The sequence below is a fragment of the Falco biarmicus genome, chromosome 2 (genome assembly GCF_023638135.1).
Source record: "Falco biarmicus isolate bFalBia1 chromosome 2, bFalBia1.pri, whole genome shotgun sequence".
Lineage (NCBI taxonomy): Eukaryota > Metazoa > Chordata > Aves > Falconiformes > Falconidae > Falco > Falco biarmicus.
In genome coordinates, this window is record NC_079289.1 from 27380236 (window position 1) to 27402619 (window position 22384).

The 22384-nt window shown below is 39.8% G+C and overlaps 3 protein-coding genes across 14 annotated transcripts in view; 2 read left to right on the forward strand and 1 right to left on the reverse strand.

Moving 5' to 3' along the window:
• Window positions 1-22384, forward strand: part of RFXAP (regulatory factor X associated protein) — a 249255-nt gene that overhangs the window by 104483 nt on the left and 122388 nt on the right. The gene's annotated exons all lie outside the window — the stretch shown is intronic.
• On the forward strand, window positions 8-12007 carry EXOSC8 (exosome component 8). Its single transcript, XM_056328015.1, has 11 exons — window positions 8-116; window positions 2209-2245; window positions 3364-3427; window positions 5219-5292; window positions 5868-5913; window positions 6954-7059; window positions 7147-7192; window positions 7445-7541; window positions 8590-8710; window positions 11283-11389; window positions 11793-12007. The coding sequence occupies exons 1-11, from the start codon at window positions 100-102 to the stop codon at window positions 11906-11908; spliced, it is 831 nt and encodes a 276-aa protein (XP_056183990.1). The 5' UTR covers window positions 8-99; the 3' UTR covers window positions 11909-12007.
• SUPT20H (SPT20 homolog, SAGA complex component) overlaps window positions 11755-22384 on the reverse strand; it is a 37527-nt gene continuing 26897 nt past the window's right edge. For 5 of the 12 annotated variants that reach the window (XM_056328001.1, XM_056327998.1, XM_056327999.1 and 2 more), the window contains exons 19-24: window positions 21185-21497; window positions 20015-20169; window positions 17604-17659; window positions 15155-15184; window positions 13948-14053; window positions 11755-12455 (exon numbers count right to left, since the gene is read on the reverse strand). In XM_056328001.1, coding sequence (XP_056183976.1) covers window positions 12355-12455; window positions 13948-14053; window positions 15155-15184; window positions 17604-17659; window positions 20015-20169; window positions 21185-21497 — 761 coding nt within the window. In that variant the 3' untranslated portion in view covers window positions 11755-12354. The remainder of the gene's footprint in view (window positions 12456-13947; window positions 14054-15154; window positions 15185-17603; window positions 17660-20014; window positions 20170-21184; window positions 21498-22384) is intronic. The other 7 variants (XM_056328005.1, XM_056328004.1, XM_056328007.1 and 4 more) reach the window with 5 other exon arrangements.

A 22384-nucleotide genomic window follows, 5' to 3' on the forward strand; every position in this document is an offset into this window, starting at 1 on the left:
GCCCTATCGCCACCGCTGCAGCGGCCGCTGCCGCCAGCCAAGGCTTCCGGCCGGCCGGGTCACGAGGGGCAGCACATCCGGGCGGGCCGCGGCGCCGCCATGGCGACGGCTTTCAAGTAAGTGACGGGCCTGGCCGCCATTGCCTCCCGCTTGCGCAGCGCTGGGGCGTCCCGCCTGTCTCCGTCCCCTGTGGCGGGCGGGCTCCCGCTGTCCGCTCCTTAGGGCTGAGGCAGCGCTGCCCCGGTGCCGCGGGGGGCCGGTGGGGCCTTTACCCCGTTACCGCCGCGGCCCTGCGCCGCCCCCGGCAGCGTGCGCCTGGCGGGGAGCGGGCCGCGGCGCGTTCTCCTCAGCCGTGCCCGTTTCCTTTGCGGTGCCGTTTCCTGCTCGGCACGGCAGAGCCGCAGCCGGCCCGTTTGCAGTAGGCGCTGACGGCGGTAGCCCCCACCCCCACCCCACCCCCCACGTTACCGGCCGCGGCAGCGCCCTGGCGGCTTTGCGTCGCGGGTGGGTGCTGGGGAGCTCCGTGGAGCTCCCCGCTGGGCATGCCCGCAGGGTGCCGCACGGCCCCGGCGCTGGGGCGGCCGCTCCGCTCTGGGGGTCCCGCTGCGGGAAGGCGTGTGGGGGCGCGGCCGGGGCGCGGAGGCGGCTGGAGGGAGCCCTGCGATGTGCGCGGAGGGGCAGAGTGAGCCCGGTTCGTTCAGCCGTTAAAAGCATGGTAAAGCAGAGAGAGCAGTAGGGCCTTGAGCTGCTTAATAGGGTGGGGTGTGGAGAAGGTAGATACAGGTTGAAACGTGATTCTGAATAGATACCTGTTTGAATTGATGGGGTGGAGGTCGTCGTGAAGGGTGGTTAACCAGGGAGGCTGTGGTATCGCCACCCTTGGGGACAGTCAGCGTGCTTGGGCAAGACCCTGGGTGATACAGCTGCTCTGTGGACCTGGTTTGGGTGAGGGGTTGGACCCAACACTCTCCAGAGGCCCTGCCAGCCTGGGCTGCCCCGTGGTTCCTGGGGCATTGGGAGTGGATGAGGGCAGCCTGTTGTATTGAAGAGAAGAGGTACAGGCAGAACATGTTTAGTAAAGCATTACAAGGAGCTTAAACCAGCATTCAATGGCTTCCCATTTGTAGCTGGTCCTTTTAGAATTGTAGAATGGTTTGGGTTGGAAGGGACCTTCAAAGATCATCATGTTCCAAGCCCCCTGCCATGACCAGGGACACCTTCCACTAGACCAGGCTGCTCAAAGGCCCATCCAGCCTGGCCTTGAGCACTGCCAGGGATGGGGCATCTACAGCTTCTCTGGGCAGCCTGTGCCAGTGTCCTTGCTTCCAGATTTATGGCTGAAATGTGTGGAACAAGGTTTAGCAAATGCTGTTAGATGAATTGGAAGTGAACAGGCCATGTGGTGTTAAAAACCAGTAGGACGATATATGGGGAACCAATGGAGGCTAATTCATGCTTCATCACAACATGAGTTGTGATGCCTCTATATGTTAGTTTGCATTTGAAGAAACTTGCCTTCTCCAGTTACCCTTCCCCCCTGCACCTGCCTCCCCCTCCCATGTTTATTTTAACAAAACTGAGAAGGCTTTGTTCAAACATTAACAACTCTGTTACAAGGTTTTTCTTACTTTCACATTCTCTGTTTAAAATACTAATACACAAATGCTGTTAATATTATATAATTAATAATTAACATTAATCTCAACTGAAGCACTGCATGAAATATATTTCTTAATTTTATATTTTCTTAAAAGATTCTAAGAAAAACTAATATTTCACAACTGTGAAAGGGTTTTAGACCATTTTATACATCTGAATGCAGTCCCTGAATGAAGAGATATTTCAGGCACTGTAATAAAATTACCCTTTATGCATTTCTTCAAAAACATTTTACACTTTTGTCTCAATAAACACGCCTTTGGAATTGACACCAATAGTCAGTATCATTGAGGTGAAGGTAATAGTTTTTCTGTAGGTGTATGTGCAGGTAGGTTCCTTGTAAGGACGAAGTGTTTTGGAAGTGAATGCCGGAAAACGTCTTAGATCAGCGTAGTTTCCTCATCTTTCTGTAATTGTGTTGCTAAGCAGCTTTGCCAGTCATCTTGATTCTCAAATTATTTGTTCTTGTAGGTCAGTGCTTGCTTATCTTTTCTGCTCTCTTACCTACTTGGGAGCTTGCATGTGAACTTCTCTTTCTGTCTGTTTTAGAATGGTGGAACCATTGGAATATTACAGAAGATTTTTGGTGAGTAAAGCATGATATGCACATGTAAATTACTTGTAATCAGTTTTTTCTTGCTTGCTTCTGCTTTTCTAATTCATCTGTATGGAAACCTGAAACTATAAGGGAAAAAGAAAAACTCACTGAGCCGGGGGAAAAATGGTCATTTGCTTCAGAACATGTTTTTTCCATCTGTCAGTGGCATTGATGCTGTAGCAGGTTGTGTCCCTGTTCAACTCGATGGGTAAATGCTTCTGTTGGCCTTGAAAGGGATGGGAGTTAAATTTGACCAAGATGGTGATGCAGCTTTGTGTTTATTACAAAATTATGTCAGACCAGCCTTTCAGATGCTACTAAAAATAAATAATAGAGAATATTGCTGCTAAACACGCTCACCATAACTGTGAAGGAAAACCACTGATTTTTTTTGTATATTAAATTGGTCTATCCATTACTGAGATAGTATTGACTCAGAAATGGGGTTTGTATGTTTGCATTCAGTTTTGGTTCTCATAATTGGACGAAAAGTCTTTGCTTTTGAGAAGGTTGAAATTGTGATTAGTAATTCAGATCTAGTGTGATGGTGAATTGGTGCAATTTCTAACTTAAGGTTCAGATGTTGTTCAGTTTCTGACTGATGGTATTTGACTGTTGGGGTGTTTTTTGGGGGCTGGATTTTGTATTGGTGTTTGGGTTGTTGGGTTTTTTTACCCTTTAGTTCACTCTACTGTTAATTTTAAGAGCTCCACTAGGTGGGGATGGGGGTCGGGAATTGCCTAAAAAATATAGACAGTGCAGGCAGGTAGAAACTCTCATTCCAAGGTAACAGTGAATATTCATTCTTGGATGATATTCTGAATCTAGCCTGTAGTTCTTACTCTTGAGACAGTCAATATATTGTTATATTTAATTTCTAAATAAATTATAATAAACAGGTTTTTTTGCAGGCATACAACTGCAAGCTAACTTATCAGTTGATGAAAAAAATGTCTAGAATATAACTGTTTTCTCTAGCATTTTTGTAGCTGCGTATTTCTGCTTAAAAGGAGAATACTATTTCATGTGAAGTCCTATAGCATAAATATTGGTGTATTATTTAGTAAAATAAGTTTTCTGATTTGAAATTTGTAATTTTTCTTTAGAAAGAGAACTGTCGACCTGATGGAAGGGAGTTAGGCGAATTCCGGGCAACTACTGTCAACATAGGCAAGTGCTTATTTGGAATAATAATAATGGGGGAGGTATTACTCATCTCAGATTTTAATAATGACCTTAATGACTTGTTAATCAGTTTTCTTGGTTCTTGTGTTTTGAAACAAGAAAGAGGAAGGATTTTTATTTATAGTTTTAACAGGCATAAAAGAGAACTCATGGTACAGTAATATATTTGAGCACTGTTATCCAGTCGTGCCCTTGGGCTGGTGTGTGCAGTGTAATTATTTGAATCTGCTCCTGGGCTGGTGATGCACAGCACAGTTTGGGTGGCTGTGGAAGCTTGTCTCTTTCTAAGATCAGCAGTGTATGTTGTAGGTGCTGAAGGCAGTGTCTAGGCATATACTACCCAGTACAAAATTCATGCCCTAGCATCTTGAAATAGGCAGTGACTCCTGGCTTCTGCTTTGTTCTAAGCTTGATGGGCAACTGTCTCAAGCAGAGGCAAGATACCCTTTCTGCAGGGAGCATCAGCACTTTACCTGCCTTTCTTACACCTCATAATTTCTAAAAGTAAAACGCAGGTTAGCATACCAGCATGGAATAGTTGCAGATTATTGCTCAGACTTGACACTGCAGGTCTCTTCCATTGTAAAACACGGTCTTCATTTAGGTCTTGCTGTAAGTTAGGCAGAAGGTGGGCTTACAGTAACCATCTATGATTTCTGGTGTAAAAAAGTACACTGGAGATCAGTTACTGCATCCAGTCTTGTTCAGCATCTTCATTAATGATCTGGATGATGGGACAAAGTGTGCCCACAGCAAGTTTGCAGATGACGCCAAACTGGGATCAGTGGCTGATGTGCCAGGGGGTCAATGCTGCCATCCAGAGGGACCTCCGCAGGCTGGAGAAATGGGCCAACAGGAACCTCATCAAGTTCAACAAAGAGAAATAAAAAGTCCTGCACCAGGGCAGGAACAACCCCAGGCACCAATATGTGCCGGGGGCCACCCAGCTGGAAAGCAGCTTGGCAGAAAAGGGCCAGGGAATTGTGGTGGACGTAGGATTGAACATGAGCCAGCAATGTGCTCTCCTTCGCGAAGGTGGTCAATGTTATCCTGGGCTGCATATTGTCAGCAGGTTGAGGGAGGTGATCCTTCTCCTTTATTCAACACTGGTGAGGCCACACCTGGAGTGCTCTGTCCAGCTGTGGGCTTCCCAGTACAAGAGAGACATGGACATGCTGGAGAGAGTCCAGCGAAGGGCCATAAAGATGATGAAGGGACCAAAACATCTCTCATGTGAAGAGAGGCTGAGAAAGCTGGGACTGTTTAGCCTTGAAAAGAGAAGGCTGAGGGGGTTCTTGCCAATTGTATATGAATACTTCAAGGGAGGGTACAAAGAAGACAGAGCCAGGTTCTATTTGGTCGAGGCCATTGACAGGACATGAGACAGTAAGCAGAAACTTAAACATGGGAGGCTCCCTCTGAACATCAGGAAACACTTCTTTACTGTGGGTGTGACTGAGCACTGGCACGGGTTACCCAGAGAGGTTGTCGAGTCTCCATCCTATTGTCTGAACATGGTCCTGGGCGGTTGGCTCTAGGTGGCCCTGCTTGAGCTGGGGATTGGACCAATGACCTCCAGCAGTCCCTTCCAGCCTCAACCGTTCTGTGTGATTGTTCAATACAGAGATTCTGTTCCCACCCTGGATTCATCAAGACTTTGCTTAGCCTGTGTTTAGTATAAAATGGTAGAAAGTAAACACTTTATGAAGGTGGATGTTAATTAAGGCCCTTTGAGTGAAAAAGTAGATTTTATTGAACAGCACTTTCTTTCTTCAGGTTCAATTACAACTGCGGATGGTTCTGCTCTGGTGAAGTTAGGAAATACTACGGTGGTTTGTGGAGTTAAAGCGGTATGGTTGGTTTTCATTTAATTTAGCTGTTAGTTGAACTTGTGCATTCATGTTTAGAATGAATCTCCTGCAATTACAATAATATGTAAGTCAGACACAATTACAGTCTTTCACCTGACTTACTTTCAGATGACAAAGTTAATATATTAATTGTCTAATCCTACCTGTATAATATTAGAACATGTATTTTTGTGATGTGTTTTGTGTATGGGGAAAAATAGTTACAAAAATAAAGCCTATTATTTCTAGATAAAAGCTATATAGTTGAAGAGTTAAAGAGTTACTGAATATTGATCAGTAACTGCATTGGTAATTAGTTGGCTGGACTATTAAGTGCTGTGTTGGCCTGACGTGAACTGAGACAAATCACTCCACATCCCTGTGTTGGGTTTTCCCATAGGAGAAATACAGACCAGGACTGATGAAAAATGGCTCTTATAAATCTTGTTGGAAGGATAATGGGCAAGAATATGACCATTTGTATATAGAAAAGCTGGAAAACCTTTTTGTACAAAATTCAGCTCTTCATTTTTGTCTTTTTTTTTTTTTTTTTTTTTTTTTTTTTTCCCCTCCAGGAACTTGCTGCACCTGCAGTAGATTCTGCTAATAAGGGATATATTGGTAAGTTTTCCAGTGTGGATCTTACTCAGATCTTGTGTTGCTTCAGTTAAAAAGCTGTAATGATGGGACAGATTTGAGTGTGTTGTGAAGACTTCTGAAAGGAATGAATTTAGGTATAATTGTATTACTTTTCTTAAAATCAGTTTCCAAATGGACATATAGGCAGTGGTACTTCAGAAATTTCAGAATTCCCCCAGCTCTGCTTGGGAGTTTCCCATGTAAAGCTATCTTCTTATTGCTGATTTCAGGCCAGGCTGAAAACAAACCTGCAGCAGGGGGAAGTTGTTCATCTGCAGGGGGAAGGTAATTAATCTGTAAAAGATTGTGGCATGCACGGTTGTGCAAAGGCACGTTAACATTTGTCTTGAAGTTGCAGTATGCAAAAAATCTAACTCTTAAAAACACTGAAATAAACAATGTTTATTTCTTGGAGCACTGCAGAAGTCTCAGGGGTACATCCTCACTCCTGTTTGGAGCTTCTTTTGAAATAAAACAGTTCCGTGGAACTGAGGGCTTAGACTAAATCCCCTTTTTATAAGGCATCTCCAAAGTATGTTGGGCTTTGTGAACTTGGTTATGCCTGGGTTTTTCTCACAAATGTTTATGCATGTTTTTGCTTCAAGTCTAAAGCATCAGGTTTTAATGGTTGATGAAAAGCAGATAGCATACCAGTGAAGTTAGGCAGTGGGATGAAAATGATTTTGTTTCTTGATCTTAAGAATGCATAATGCTTAAAGAAGAGTTTGTGTGAGGTCATGACATTCATAGCAGGGTTACAAATAGAAAATGGTAGTTAGGAGTGTGTGCTGCTCCATGGAATATGTAGTTTCCGAGTACAGAGTACTAAGAGTTCTTTAATACAAACTCACACATAATTTTATTTTTGAGGGGAGTAGGAAAGATTGATAGAAAAATTCTTGGTCTTGCCTTTCATTTGAAGTACATAAAATGGTATTAAGAGTGTGTATTGTCTTATTTCTATTCTTGATGTTCCATTGCCTGCTTTCATTAGCTTATGACTAACGATTCTTGCTACCTAGTTCCAAATGTAGAATTGCCATCCCTCTGTTCAACGAAGTTTCGCTCTGGACCACCTGGTGAAGAGGCTCAAGCAGCAAGCCAGTTCATTGCAGATGTGATCGAAAAGTAAGAACCATCTTAGTGCATTTAAAACACGAACAGCTCTGCAAGATGGTTTTGTGGTTCCTGATTTACTCTCTCATTTTATTTTAGTTCACAGATAATAGCGAAAGAAGATCTATGTATTGCAAACGGCAAGGTAAGTTGTATCTCAAAATGAAGAGGGACATGCTAACAAGATCACGGTGTTGAGACGTTAAAGAAGGTATTTGGGGTTATAGGTTGTTCTGTTGGTTTTGCTTTTTAGTCTTCATAGTTTGGTTTACATCTGAAGTGTAAAAGTCGTATGATAGAAATAAGTGTCTTTGTTCCTGTGGCCTGCGTTTTCTTAGGTATTGCACCGTTCACTTAGCTGCTGTAATATCTCACATGTGCAAACCTTTTTTGATAGCTTGCTTGGGTGTTATACTGTGATATCATATGTCTGGACTACGATGGAAACATTTTGGATGCCAGTGCCTTTGCTTTATTAGCAGCATTAAAAAATGGTAAGTCTTCTCTAGAGCAAGAGACATACTCTGATTAATGTTGCTTGAAGAAATACCTATTCATGATGGTTCAAAACTAATGTAACTGGTTCACAGTTCCTTAAGACTGCTTGTTTCCTGTCATTTAAATGCTAAATTACTGAACTGCAGATACAAAGTGGAAATGATGGTACGGATGGCATAGATGTGTAACACCTGGGGGAGCAGGATCTTTTTGTATGCCTGTTACTGCTCTCTTACAAGACCAATAGCTATTCTGCCACGTGTTCTTCTGTGTCAGAGATCTGAATCTTTCAGGAGTGGCCATAAACAACTTTAATGTCTAGATCGGGGTCTTGCCTTGCTAATGTATGTTCTGTAGGCAGAAGCAGTCATTAGGGCTTTGCTTACACAAATATTCTGTCACAACAGAATATTCCTGGCTTAATGTGTTATAGTTTGAAAACACTGTTTTCATGCGTGCAACACATGGATTGATTATGGATGCACATGAGGCAGTATAAAGGGAAGCTTATAGCAAGGCCTCCTTTTCTAACTGTGGCTTGCTTGCCTTTGAATTCCTTTATCTACTTTGCTCATGATTTCCCCATCTCCAACACTGTATGGGCTGTCAAAGCAAGAGTTATCTGAAAATCACATGGTACTGTTTCTACAAATACACAAAATTAATGAGATTAGACTATATTATTGGTTTTTATATGTCCAGTAGGCTTTTGGCAGGAAAAAAAACCTTTTTGTTAAATATGATTATAAAGTATTGCATTTTCTGGTTACAAAATGGCACACAATTACTTCTGTTAGGAAGAATGTTGTCTTTAGGAGAAAAACTAAATAGTTCCTTGAATGGATAGCTCTAAGCTAAATACTTTCCTCAGATTGAAGAGGTTTTTTTGTGTAGAACACCAGTAATGTAACCAAAATTGTATTGATTGATTTTCAGTGGCTTAAAAGAACAGCTTAAATATTTCAGTAGTCTTGGGCATCTCTAGGCCTACTAAAATCAGCGATGTTTAATATGATACCATTGTCATTGTTTTCACCTCTTCAGTACAGTTGCCATCAGTTACAATCAATGAAGAAACTGGTTTATCAGAAGTTAATTTAAAACAGAAGAATCCTTTGGTCATCAGAAAGCATCCGGTTGCCACGTCATTCGCTATATTCGATGAGTAAGTTTGTAACTGTTTTGTACTTCAGAAAACCACTGTGTATGTAAAAAGTGAAAGAGTGCATGAAGAGCATGCGGTGTAAGGCAGCACTGTTTCACTTCATTGTAAATCTATAGCCTCTTGTTGAAGTGACCTGTAGTTCTGCAATGTGAATGAGTATGCAGAACAAAACGAAGTCTGCAGCTTCTTCCTGTGCCTTAAAGCAGAACTGGTTCCCAACCTAAGATACACTTGAAAGCACGGGAAAGTACTGGCTTATGTTTTTGCAGTATCTTTGAGATAAAAGCGTGTTACCAATGCAATTAATGTTTCAGCAGCCTACGTAAATTGCATATAAAAGATGGTAGTTTTTGAACAGCTTATACTAAGGGTTTAGTCAACAGAGGAAGTAAGAAGTAATGGTCCAGGTAGAACAACAGACCCTCTGGATGACTGGAAACACGATCACCCAAGATAAAGTATGACCAGCACTCTTAAGTCATTGTTCATGTAGGTAAAGAATCTGATAATAAGAATTCAAAATGATCACATCTGGTACCTTGACTTCTCACCTGAAATTGTGTACTGGCTCTTTGTTAGTCCAAGTATGTTAAGTATGTGTTTTGCTGCTGTTCGTAAGAAATGCAGTTATTTATGGTGGTATCCATTTGAAAAGTAGAAAATGAGAAGATGATGTGCACATTGCTATTAAGCTAAGATTTGAGTATATTTAGAGATGTCAGGGGTTTGTGGCACATTAATCTGTATTTGCAGACATCATTAGTGGGTCCTTTCATTCAAACATGAGATGGGGGGGGGGGGCACTGAACTCAAATGCTAAGTGATTACCAAAATGAATCAAAGCAGAAAGTTACCAGTACTTTAGAGTGCTTCTGTTAATTGCTTAAATACAAGTTCTTGTGATGTAGACTGAAAGTGAGAGCTTGGATATCATATAGGCAGACAGTTGTTAGTAGGATACTATTTGCACGCAAGTCGCATACTTACCTGTAGACAAAAAAGGTTGCATTTGGAAGAAGGCTTTCAGTGACAGTCTGATGAGCTTTGCTCCCTTCACTGAAACCAACTGTTGCATCAAAAAAGTTACTGAAGTCTCCCTTTAGCTCCTAAAACTAAATATTGAGGGATGGTGTGCCTGGGTGTTATGTGGTTTGGGTTTTGTGTTTTGTTTTGGTTTTTTTAATTCTGGTTTATTAGTTTTTCTACATCTGTTGACACAGCCCTCTAAATAATACACTTTACATGCTCAGGCTTCCAGAGACACTTTTTTTTCTGCTTAAAAAGCCTGCTTGAATAAATACAACTTCTGGGTTGCTGGGTAGTGTGGCCATGGGCGATGAACGCTGGTGTGGAGCGCTGCACAGCTCCTTGGCTGGCTCCTGTGGGCTCAGCCTCCACAGAAATAAGTCTGATCCATCCACCATGCTGTGTGCCTGGCCCCTGTGTCATGCAAAGGGTGACACCCCACAGTGCATGTGGGTAGAATATAGCAGTATTTTTGAGTAGTGTAGCTAAGGGGTTAAGTTTTCATTACGCTATTTGTTATTAAATGGCAATCTGAAACTACTGGTGAAGCTTTAAATTACCCAGAAAACCTTTAAACATGCCTTGCATATGAGTTCAAATTGAAATACTCTTGCCCTTCCATCTGTTTGTGTAACTGGCTCTATAGCCTTGCTGCTGCCTCCCCTCTGCCACAACTTGTCATACACATCACTTAGCATAGGTGTACTCCAGCTAAATAGTCTTGAGTGCATCAATACTACTAAATACTAGTTTACCAGCATAAACTGAGGCTTCAGGAAAACTTCAGCTAATGTCTTTCCTGTCAACCAACTGTTTGTACTAGGAGTGTTATTGATTATTTTTTAAAGAAACTTCAGGGTGAATGCTGTTTGGCTTTTTTTAAGTTGGAGGGTTTTTTGTTGTACAAAGTTGGCTTATAGTTCAGATCCCTTTTCTTCCCTTTCCATTGGCTTGCTCTATTTTTAACTTATTAAATGGTTCAGAACCAACAATATTCAATCTCTTTTAATGATGTGCACCATGTGATGTACGACAGATTATTTTGGCTGCCTTAAGGAACCTAGTAAATCCACCTTTGAACAATTCTGAGCGGTGTTAAGGGTTCTCTGAAAAGAAACTGAGAACTACTTTGGTGATTTTACCATTGGAAATGAGTTTTGCCTTAAGGTCGGGTAGAGATTAGCATGGTCTACACCTAAAAAACAATGCCATTATCTTTGCATAACTATGAAATAAATGACCGCATACTGCAAATAGCAGTTTAATGGCATTTTCCTGCAATATGTGGCTGTCACAAATCCACAGGACTTAGGCATAGAGCTGTAATTTTAACAGATGTATGCGCTTGAATATGTGGAATTTCCTCACATTTTTTGTTTTTTCTTTTTTAAAATCAGTGCCTTTTGATAAGAAAACAGATAAGCCTGGGCACTAAATCCACCTACAAGTATTTTGTAAGACTACAGTAAAAGTTAATATGTATTTTGCAATAATGTTAGTGGAACAATGTATACCAACACCTCTGTACATGTTTTTCTTTTACAAGCACATTACTCATTGTCGATCCAACCGCTGAAGAAGAAGACTTAGCAAGCGGAACAGTAACTGTTGTAACTGATGAAGAAGGCAGGCTATGTTCTGTCCATAAACCAGGTAGTTCCATGTTTATTACACAAGAACCTATGCAGATGATAACATCTAGGTCAGGAAAAGATTATGTACCACCTTTTCTTAGTAAAATGTGGATGCTTTACGATAAGACTGTCTGCTTGAGTATTAGATGACTTGCGCTTGAAATTAGCTTTTAAAAAGGTGGTGCGCCTGAAGTACAAAAAGAAGTCACAGCTTTACTTACATACAGTACATGACAGCGAATCTCCTGTGACACCTCTAGTTTGTTTTGGTTTTCCTTGCCTGAAACTAGAGCACATGCATGTTCCCCAGGTGAAAGTTGTTGGTCCTAAGAATTACTGCATTACTTTCCTTTGGAAAACAGATTTAGAGATACATAACTGAAGTGTACATAGAAAATTAAATTGGTCTGTTTAATTTTTAGGTGGAAGTCCTCTTACAGGAGACAAGCTTCAGGACTGCATCACTAGAGCAATTACAAGACACAAAGAAGTAAAGAAGCTGATAGACAAAGTAATAAAAAGTATAAAGCCCAAGTGAACAAAAGGAGAGATCTTTTCAAAAATGGATTTGTAAAAACTGTATTTGTTACTGTGTTCACAAACCTTTTATACTAAATAAACAAATACCAATACTACATTTACAAAGTTCAAAGTTCATTTTTTCTAAAATGTTTTTCACCCTTATACTATGTACAATGCTGTTGAGTGGTAAAAAATACAAGATAAAACATTCTGTTAAAAAACTACGTGACTTAAGCCAGACCCTCGCTGCTTTATAGATGAAATCTAAGTTCTGTAGGGTTGGCTTCCAAAACCAGTTCAGTGTAACATCAAAAGTTCATTTTCCCCACCAGTAATATAAAACACTGATTTGATTTTAAACTCTCCTTTTTAATTTGGAAAAAAAAAAAAGTCCCCTCTGAATCAAATTTTTATTGGGGGGGGAGCAAGTCTCAGGATTTTGGAGGGGCTGGTGTGCCTCTCTTACTTTTTGAGTGGCTGCCTGAATGCTGTTGATGATGCAGGTGAGCTGCTTGTGCTGCTGCTGCTGCCATAGCCATTTGATGCTGCAAGAATCGCAACTGCTGCCATGAAGGAGAAGGGGGAGAAAAAGCTTGTTAGTGTTGACTACAAAGCTATGTTTCATGTCAGGAAGAATGAGAGAAAGGTGGGGGAAAAAAAATAAAAGGAAAAAAATGAGGAAGCACCAGGTTGACAAAAGGAATACACAATGTACTGGGGACAATGAGTACAGTCAAGCAGCACCAGTGGCACAGAAGCCTGCTGAGGGCATATCTAACATTTTACACAGGTAGTTGGGACAGCGTTGTTTCTTTGCCCTTTCTCTCCATTGCAGTAACTGCAGTAACTCAGCAACTTCAGTGAATGTTTGGGTTACGTGGTACATATTGAATATAATACCTTCTCAGTGTATGCGCTGCATGTATTTTCTGTCTGTATCACAAAAAGGAGACTGCTAAAAAAAAAATGAAGTTGAAAAAAGCATCTGAATGATGGAATGCTAAAGGAATGCTTTGCCAGAACTGTTGCTTCCATGTACTGACTTGTAGCAGTGCTACATTTGAACTTACAGGTGCTCACATACATTAACACTATTTTGAAATCTATTGGCACCTGGCAGAGCTTATTTAGATACGTGCCACAAGCACTCCTTGAATGTTAGCAAATCAGGGAGGTGGATGGCTTAAATTAAAAATAAATTCAGTGCTCCAAGCTAAGAGAACCACAGTTGTAAAATCTTTCATGATACAGTTTGCCAAATTCATATTTCTTTTTTCATTTTTTAAGACCATAAAATCAGTTTAAAAAAAAAGTCAAAGGGGCAGTTTTTGGTTTTGGAGCTGAGAATTGTATTTTTAAATATTTTTTTTTTTTGTAAACAGTCAGAGTGAAGTTGCTGGATTACTTGTATCTGTTGCTGCTGCTGCTGCAAGGCTTGTTGTTGTTGCTGTTGTAAGGCAGAAGAGAGCTGCAGTCTCTGCTGAGGAAGGCTTTGCCCAGGTCTGTTCACGGCAGAGCCAAGCTGAGACAACACTAAGAAAGGAGAAGGGGAAAGCAAGCAGGTCAGAGAGGTCAGGTGGAGTTTGTCAGGGAAGGAAGACATAGGAACAGAGTGTAACAGAAAAGGGGGATCAAGAGAATTAGTTTCAGAGTCAAATTGGAAACAGTGCAGAATAAAGTACACACAATATACATACTCTGTTAGAAGGCAATTAGATTATGAAGTGCTTGTGAAGACACAAAGAGGTTTCTCGTACTGGACGTTAAATACACAGTTAAAGGAACATTCTTCAATGAAGTCTGGCATGGAAGTTCCCTGTATTTTCTTTTTGTCTCCAGTGTGACTTATTTTTGTGTGGTATCAATTTACTACACTTAACTGCCAAAGCAGAAAAGTGCATGCTTTGAAAGTCCAGTATTTCTTGTGTAATTCACGTGATGATAATAAATAGTAAATTGCTTTAACACAAGAGAGATTTAAGACCAAACTTCATTTCGGTGTGAGTTTATCAACATACACAGTTAAGTACAAAAGGAGGCTCAGCAAGCACATACCTGTGGCTTGAGGTTGCATAAAATTCCCTACTCCAGTCAGGTTAATTACAGCAGCTTGTTGGGCAGATAATGCCTGATCTTGATTGGATGGACCTTGGTCAGACCCCTAGCAAAAATGAAAAGCTTGATCCTTATTACCAAACTTTGGTATCAATAAAAAAGTAAATAAAGCCAGTGTGAAGGAAAACTTCTGAAGTGCCATTTAAAAACATTTAATTCTACATCTTCTGGTGCATGTAGATACAGGCTATAACGTAGTCAGTATTAGAAGTAGAACAAACAGATGTTGAATGCCCCAAAACAGCTGTTTTTGGCAGAAATGGTATCATGCCCTAGACCAAGCAGAAGTCCCATGTGGTTGTCAACCTCTCTGCAGTCAGCAGAGACTACAGTTTATGGTTGTAATCTTCAAACAATTTCCTGTCCCACTCCCAACCCTGAAGTCTTTAGGCGATACCTGAAACAATCCACGTGCAAAGGCCATAATCGAAATGTGAGAAGTCTAAAACTTACATTCACATCTTCATATTGTGTTAATTTCATAAAAAATAAAACTCTGCTTTTAGAATTTTATTTTCAGAACAGAGTAGCTCTCACAGTGATCACTCAAATGGAACTGGTGGAGTCTTATCTACTGCCTCCTGAAGTCAAAGGGTACTGAACTTAAAATTGTGCATTGATTCATAAGGTGGGGAAATAAAGTATTACATATGTAATTCAAGCAAACTGCATGGCTTACCGATCAGGGGAAAAATAAAAAGCACTTGAGCTGGTGCACTTCCAAGAGTCGCAATGCTTCTTTAGAATAACCACATGAAACAATGCCACTAAGATCTAGGTAAACTCGACCAAAAGATTGCACATTAAGACAACATCATCATCTCGATGAAGATGACTAAGAAAGACTTACAGAACCACCATTTGGGAAAAAACCCCAAGTATGAGACGAGAACGTATATATTCTGTTGGCAGCACAGAACATTGTTGGTCTTTTTCCACAAAGCATTTTGATTGCAGCACCGCGAACACATACGTTCTTGTCCTTCATGAAAACTAAGGAATCTAGTATTCATAATAGCTCATTTAGCTAGTGACCCTAGTCTTACTCTATAATGTGTGGTAAGAGAGAAGTTCCTTAGGGCAAGTAAGCCAATGCAGAGAGACTGATTTCCTCCAGAAGAACTTTCTGCCAAAAAAAAGGACTAACCTTTTTGTAAATGCCCTTGACGTTCAATGTCTAGAAAATAAAATATGAACTTGCATGATTATTTTTTTTTAGTAATTCAAGGAGTAACTGACATTTGGATTCTGTGAACAAATCTGAGTTTCCCATTAAACTGTCCCACATTCCAGAACAAGGCCTAAGACACAGGAGACTATACACCATAAAAACACTTGAAAGAGGCACCTTATTTATGAACAGTCAACAGTAGCACAAGCAAAATTTTGATAAACTGAATATCCAGTAGAGACTATTTGGTAAACGGAAGTCTTGCACGTCTGGGAAGACAAAAGACAAAGAACACAAAAGCAGAGCAGCTAGTTTTCCCAAACTGTGGCATTAGTGCTGGTACAGATTTTTAGGCACCAGTAGAACCAACCACTCAAAATTTCATGTGTTGAGAACAAGCAGATTGGTATCTATCAAGACTTCTTCAGTGACTGAAGCCTTTAACACTACTAACAAGCAGCAGTGTCTTAAAATTACAGCTTTAAAGCCAATTGTTACTTTGTCTGGTGCAAAGAGAACAATTCTGTTGAACTACCGCAATGAGAACCACAAAACAGCTCACAGCACTGTGAGTAAGTTTTAGCCACTCTGTAGTAACCCTGACTTTTTTGGCGTTTCACCTGATGTGTCTGCTAGTTACGATAAAGAGGACAACACTAAGCTGATTTTACACTACTCCTACAGCGGGCTGGCTCTCTTCATGTCACAGTTAGACAACGCTTAGCCAGTTGTCTTGCTACAGGTCCTCTATACAGGATGTAAATAAGGGAGCATAACCCAGCTCCAGTCATGGCAACAAAGCCGCTGCAGTCTTTGCAGTTTGAGAAGGTTTCGGAGGAGGACTTTCCTCCCCCGCTGCTTCAGATCTGTTGGGTAAAGGCTCATTTACTTGCAGAGATGGGGTAAAGAGAAACTGTTTCATCCATGCACCCCAGACTGAGGGCTGTTAGCACACACCTGTTCTCCCTGCTGCTGAGGACTACTGGTTGTAGGCTGCTGGGATTGTTGCTGCGGAGAAAACTGTGACAGCTGCTGCTGTGGGTTAAAAATAAGTGAACCACCTGGAAGCTGTAGAAGATTAAAACCAAAAGGCATAGTTCATTCAAACTGCTAGGCTTCCCCACTGTCCTAGGATGAACATGACAATGATGTACTCCGTGGAGGTTTGGTTTAGGCTTTTAAAATCTTTTTAAATGGATCTGTTTACAATTGCTATTTGTGAAAAAGCCTTATCCTCAGAAAACAAACCTGCATTAAATTACAGCAAGTTATTTCCACAGGAACACATATTTTTATATTTCTAATTAAAATTATAGAGACTGTACTGATACTGGAAATTTAAAGGCCTGTCTTCAAAAGCACTGTGTATTATTTTCACTTTCAGAATATTCCACTGAATTTTAATAGATGCTTCCAAATCAACAAGCTGCAAGCTCTGATGCAGAAAATGTGTAAGTGTCTTGATTTCTCTCCCCTACCCCAGCTTTAACTGCATTGATTTCAGCCAAATTATTCTTGGCTTATACAACTGGCAAGGTAGGTTGAAAGGATGGACTTCAATGTGGATTCACAGAAATACAACCATTTAATTTTATAGTAGAGCTCTACTCTGGCATAACTGCCTCCTGTGCCTGTCCTTTTCCATGTTTCTGGAGTGTGTACAGCAGTGGGAAGAGGAAGTAGCAAAGCTGCAGATGATCTTTTACTGGTGTTAACTTTTTGAAGCCAGGTGCAAGATTTGTGGAACACTGAAGCTGGAATTCTGCACCTGTAATTTACAGCCAACTTCAAGATCCAGGATCACGACCTAGTTCCACAAACACTCCCTGTTCTGCTTCTAAATGAAACACTGACATAATAAGCAATTTTTGCTCATGTTTGTATATATCTTAGTGGAAAGAAAACATTTACAGACCTTCTAAACTCCCTGCATTACACAAAATTCTACCTCCACTACTGGAAGCTCTTTAAAGCTATTACTGCACCCACCTGTACATGTTGAGCTCACCTTTTAGGCATTACATGTGTAACCTCTGAGTGATCCTACTGTACTGTTTTGTATTTTTAAAGTAATCATAACTTCAGTTTAAAGAATGATTTGCAATAAAAGCCTAGGCAAATCCTGAAAACAGAAGACTGTATTTTAGGATTCATCTTTTGAATTCAAATGTCAGCATTTTCAGATTGTTACTGAGAACTAGCTGCTTTGTTGTGAGCTAGGAATATCATTTCTACCTGGTATCTTTATGGATATAGCTTCTTCTCTTATTCTAAGCATTTTAAATAAACAATTAAAATTTGCAGTAAATGGTTCATCTTATCAACTGGCTTCAAAGATCTGTGGGGGCAATGCAGTAAGCAGCACTAACATGTCTCTAAAGAAATAAAAATTATCATTATTATTGTGTCCAAGTATATCAATTACCTGTAGAAGATTTAAGGGCCGAAGATTTGATGCATTTTTCAAACCAAAGGGGCTGCCTGTTAAAGAAAACATCTTTTTATTAGTAGGAAGTCTTTACTTAATTATATTTGTGTACTGCAATTAATACACCTTTCCACTGGGATTATTTCTAAACATTTGGAAGTCAGAAAACTGGCAAGTGTAAATTTTAAACTTAATACAATGCTGTATTTTCCATAATGTTGGTAAGTTCATAGTTACCCAGATTCAAAGCTAAAGAGAGTTAACTAAATAGAAATAAATCTGTACCACTACTAAACGCTGTACGCTGTAAACTATAACCTGTTAGTGCATTTACACAAAGGTTAATGTGGAGAATATCATGGCAGTTATTCTTCAGTGATTCGTCTTCTGGCTTTAAAAAAATTTACTGTTTGTACAGTAAATCTAGAAATGTCCAAGGGCTCAATGAAGTAACAGGCTCTCAGCTTCTCAATCGTTAACAGAAAACAACCCCATCCAAAATCTTAGCAACTGCCCACCCACTCAAGGGCTTCTGGCAAGACACATCTGCTTTCTTTGGCATTATTCCACATGGCACTCCTCAGAGCTGTGCTAAAAAACAGATGTACGTGTAGTAGTGAGCTATGAGGTGGGTATAGAGCAGATACAAACACTCCAGTAAAACAGCGGCTATTTCAGCTCACTACTCCCATCTGTTATGTGGGTGACAGCACAGCGTGTAAAAATCTGTGACACCGAACTGGTAAAGGTTGATAGTGCTTGAAAGGACAGAATTAGAATTAAAAGTGATCCTAGTGAATTGAAGACAGGGTCCGAAATTCAGTAACATTGAATTAAAAAAAAAAAAAGACAAATGGACAAGTACAAAAATTGTGAGTAACTAGTTTTGTGTCTATACAGCAAGAAAGGACACGAGAAGTTACAGTAAGGCACAAACATATCCAAATTGTTCGTATCACAAACTACAGAACGCACAAAAGAACCTCTTCACGCAGTTTACATTTATAAAACTCACTGTCACAAGATGCCGTAGATTCCAAAAATATAAATGGGTTCAAAAACCAGTTAGGATAAATCCACAGACTAGAAGTCTAACACAGGATATTAAGCACCAAGATCCATGTGGATAGTCTTCAGCTGAGAAAGTCTCAAAGCTGTAGATTGCCAGAAGAGGTACAGTTGTATACAAGGGATGTTTCACTTCACACTTTTGCCTCATCTTAAACTCTCTCCTAGGTATCCTCTAATGGCAACTGTCAGAGACAGAATATAAATTGGATGGATTTTTGGCCTAAACCAGTAAAGCCATTCTTACGTTAACGTAATGCTGTTGCAAAAAATACAGATAAAAAATAGGCAGACCTCATTTGAGGAAATGTTAACAGGAATGTTGTGAAAGAGATGAGATGCATTTATTCTGCTGTGCTCCACAGTGGTAAATCAGCCAAGCTCAGGCTTGTGTCCAGTTTTGGTTATCACATTTTAAGAAGGATGTAAGCAAATTGGACAGTCTAGAAGAGAGTGACAGGATTATGAAAGGTTTGAAAAATACGACCTATCAGAAAGAGAAGACAAATGTGGGACATGACAGCATGTTTGATACTTAGAAGGTAAAGAGAAAGGGTGAACGACTATTTTTCATGTCTGCAAGGAACAGGAGAAAAAAATAATTTCATTTGCAATTAAGGAGATGCATTATAATTGGAAAGAAACATTTTGTATGGATAACTAACTACTCTAAACAGCTACTGAGGAAGATGGGAATCTTCTTTAGTGAACATATTTAAAGACAGCATAGATAAACATTGGTTCAGTATGGTTTAGACAGATTTGACTGTTTCAGTGTAAGGGATGGAAATCTTGAAGTCTCTTCTATCATTCTGATGCCATAATCATACATTAGGGTTTATTTTTTCTGAACATACAAAGAAAAAACCCTAAGAATTTAAATCCTGCTTTAATTAATATTGATGTATACAGATTTATATACTCATACTTGAAGGCAAAAAGGAACTAATTGATTGTCTTAAAGTAGTACTGCTGACAATAAAACACCCCACACAATTAAAAAGTGAATCTTATTTCCAAGTGCAGTCATGCCTTTTTTCTGGCAGTCATCATTATCAAAGTTGCACTTGAATTTGGAGTTTCTCTCAAACTTCCTACTGAGCATATCAAACAATCTAGGTTTAGAGTATGTTTCCCCAGTCTAGTGCCTCAAAAATACATTTCAAATTATCTCAAACATAGCCTACACTCTGAATGCAAAAACACATACGTTGTTGCTGAGCTCCAGCCATCAAATACACAATTTATTCACGCAGTGGCCACTTTTGTCCATTGTTCTCACAGTACGTTTTTACACTGTCCCTATCTGAAGGGTGGCTTTTCAACTCATTCACACTAACCTGCTTGAGAGGCAGACTGCATTGCAGCAGGCAGCGCACTTGGTACCAGACCTCCTGATGGTAAAATGCCACTCAAATTTATACCTGCAGGGGCTATGGCACCAGTGTTGCATCCCAACATAGGGTTTGAACCACTCATCAGTGTCTGTGCTCCACTGTAGAAGAGGAAAGACAACACATCAAACCCAAGTGGTACAAGTAAATCTGAGTAACTAAATTAGGGATAAAGCATCAAGGCAACTTAGAAATTGTTATACCTAGGGCATAACAAATATGTAAATCTGCATTCTCAGCATATACAGGGTTTTTTCTTTGGTATTATCTATGGAAAACACAAGTGGTTCTTTTATTCTAGAAATACTGAAAGATCAACAGTTTTCAAAATGGTTGTACTATCATAACAAAGTTAAGGAACAGGTTTGTGTTTTCCTTTTGCACTATATAAAAGAAGATCTCCCTAATTAATCAACAGTGATCAACTGCTGAACACCTCGGATGAGCAACTCAAGTGTCTAATACTTGCATTGAAGCAAACTACACGTCTTACACTGACCATCTGACACAGGATTTCATTTAGTCTAAAAAGCAGTTCATGTTATAGCATACAAACTATTCTTAACAGAAGCATTGATTTTATTTTTTAAATCAAAAAATGAGTTTTAATGATCAAAGATGTTTAACCTCCATGTTTGATTAAATAGTTAGAAAACAGATTTGTTGTTTTCTTGTATTTTAGGTACAACCTTTCATTCATAGGCACCTTAATATAAAATCTTTCCATTTTTGAGCTGTCTGCATGATATGCCACCTCCTCTCTGAATAAAAAAAAACAGCTTTCACACTTACAGAACAAAACCTCAGAAACCACTTAAATTGAGGTTAAGGCTTATGGAAACTATATGCATCCAAAAAGCTAAAAGCAATGAAGGTCTGTCTTAACAGACTTTTTTTAATATTCTGATAGTAGGTGTCTTATATTTGAGAGATACAAAGAGTTTCTAGAGGCTCTTCACTTTGTAATTACAAAGTGAATGATCTTTTTGTGCTGCAGATCCTGAAAAGTACCTATCCTAATGGATGCTGGACATTCCTGTACCACTCCCACCCCACTACCCCAACCACCAACCCACCCAGGACAAATTAAGAAACCATCATAAGAAAAAAACTTACCACACAGAGCCCACTACATTGATGAAGTTAAGTCCTGCAGGGTTTGCCATGACCTGGGTGGAGGTTGTTCCTGTAGTAATGGATGTTACCATGGTGGAAAGAGGAATGGTCATTACAGGCAGTGCCTGGCTCAGAGACATTTGCTGCTGAGCAAACGGGGTTAACAAAGTGGGCTGAGGGGTGAAGCCTGAATCTTGGGGAGTAGGGGTGGCAGAAGGGGTAATAGGAGTTGAGCTCTGAGCATCAGAAGGGTGTGGGGTCGATGAAGGGGTGTTGGTTGGAGTAGGAGTAGATGGTTTAGGAGTTCCAGACCCTGCTCATTGAGAAAAATAAAAAGTGCTAGTTTGTTACAAAAGGCCAGTCCTTTTTTGTATAATAAGGTTAATGGAATCTTATTTAGCACTGAAAATTTGTTCCAGTTTTTAGACTGCAAGTGTTAATTTCTACATGACGCGAGTGTTGCAGCACGCACTCATTGTTAAGGATGCAGTATAATCACACAGAAAACCCATTCTCCATGCTTAATTCCTTAAGTCATACGCCAATTTGTATCCTCCACTAAGTCCTTCCATAATTTATCATACGTTAAGTCATAACTCCACTTGGAAATACTTAAAATAAAACCATTTCTTAGTGACCATTTATCCTAATCAATGTTTTTGTCCTAAAATGTTAAATGTACAGTCTATATGCACTACCTGCACAACAGCATCATGTTAAAAACATAATCATGGAAAACAACAGATTCAACAAAGAACATACACTATTTCAATAATCACGGGGTTGATCTAAATTTCATCAGATATCAAAATTTGGCAAATGTGAGTTTAGCTAAAATATTTTTTTTTTAATATTTAAGAACCAGAGGATAATACTGCATCTTTAAAAGTTACTGTGTAATTCCTTCTATTTAGATGTAGCATGTATAGCTATATTTGTTGTGGATGCAGTAAGCACAGTTTATCAATAAAAAACAAAACCCCAAAAAGCTTGAGGTGGATTTTTGTTTTTTAGCTTTCATGTCCTGCAGAAAGAAAGGGAATACATGTGAATGTCCAGCTGTTGTGACCAGAGCCTTAAAATAACAACTGTGTGCATCAGATTTACACAATTCATAGCACTAACATAAAACCAGAGAAAATGTTAGAAGAAAACTTCTCTAAGTTTTCTTTTTTTCTTTGTGCAAAACAAGAAGGCAGA

What these genes read in the sequence shown, in the direction of transcription:
- EXOSC8 (XM_056328015.1), top strand. An exon ending in AATATTACAGAAGATTTTTG is followed by an intron (nt 2,246 to 3,363) that starts GTGAGTAAAGCA and finishes ATTTTTCTTTAG; the next exon opens with AAAGAGAACTGTCGACCTGA. An exon ending in ATGTTCTGTCCATAAACCAG is followed by an intron (nt 11,390 to 11,792) that starts GTAGTTCCATGT and finishes TTTAATTTTTAG; the next exon opens with GTGGAAGTCCTCTTACAGGA.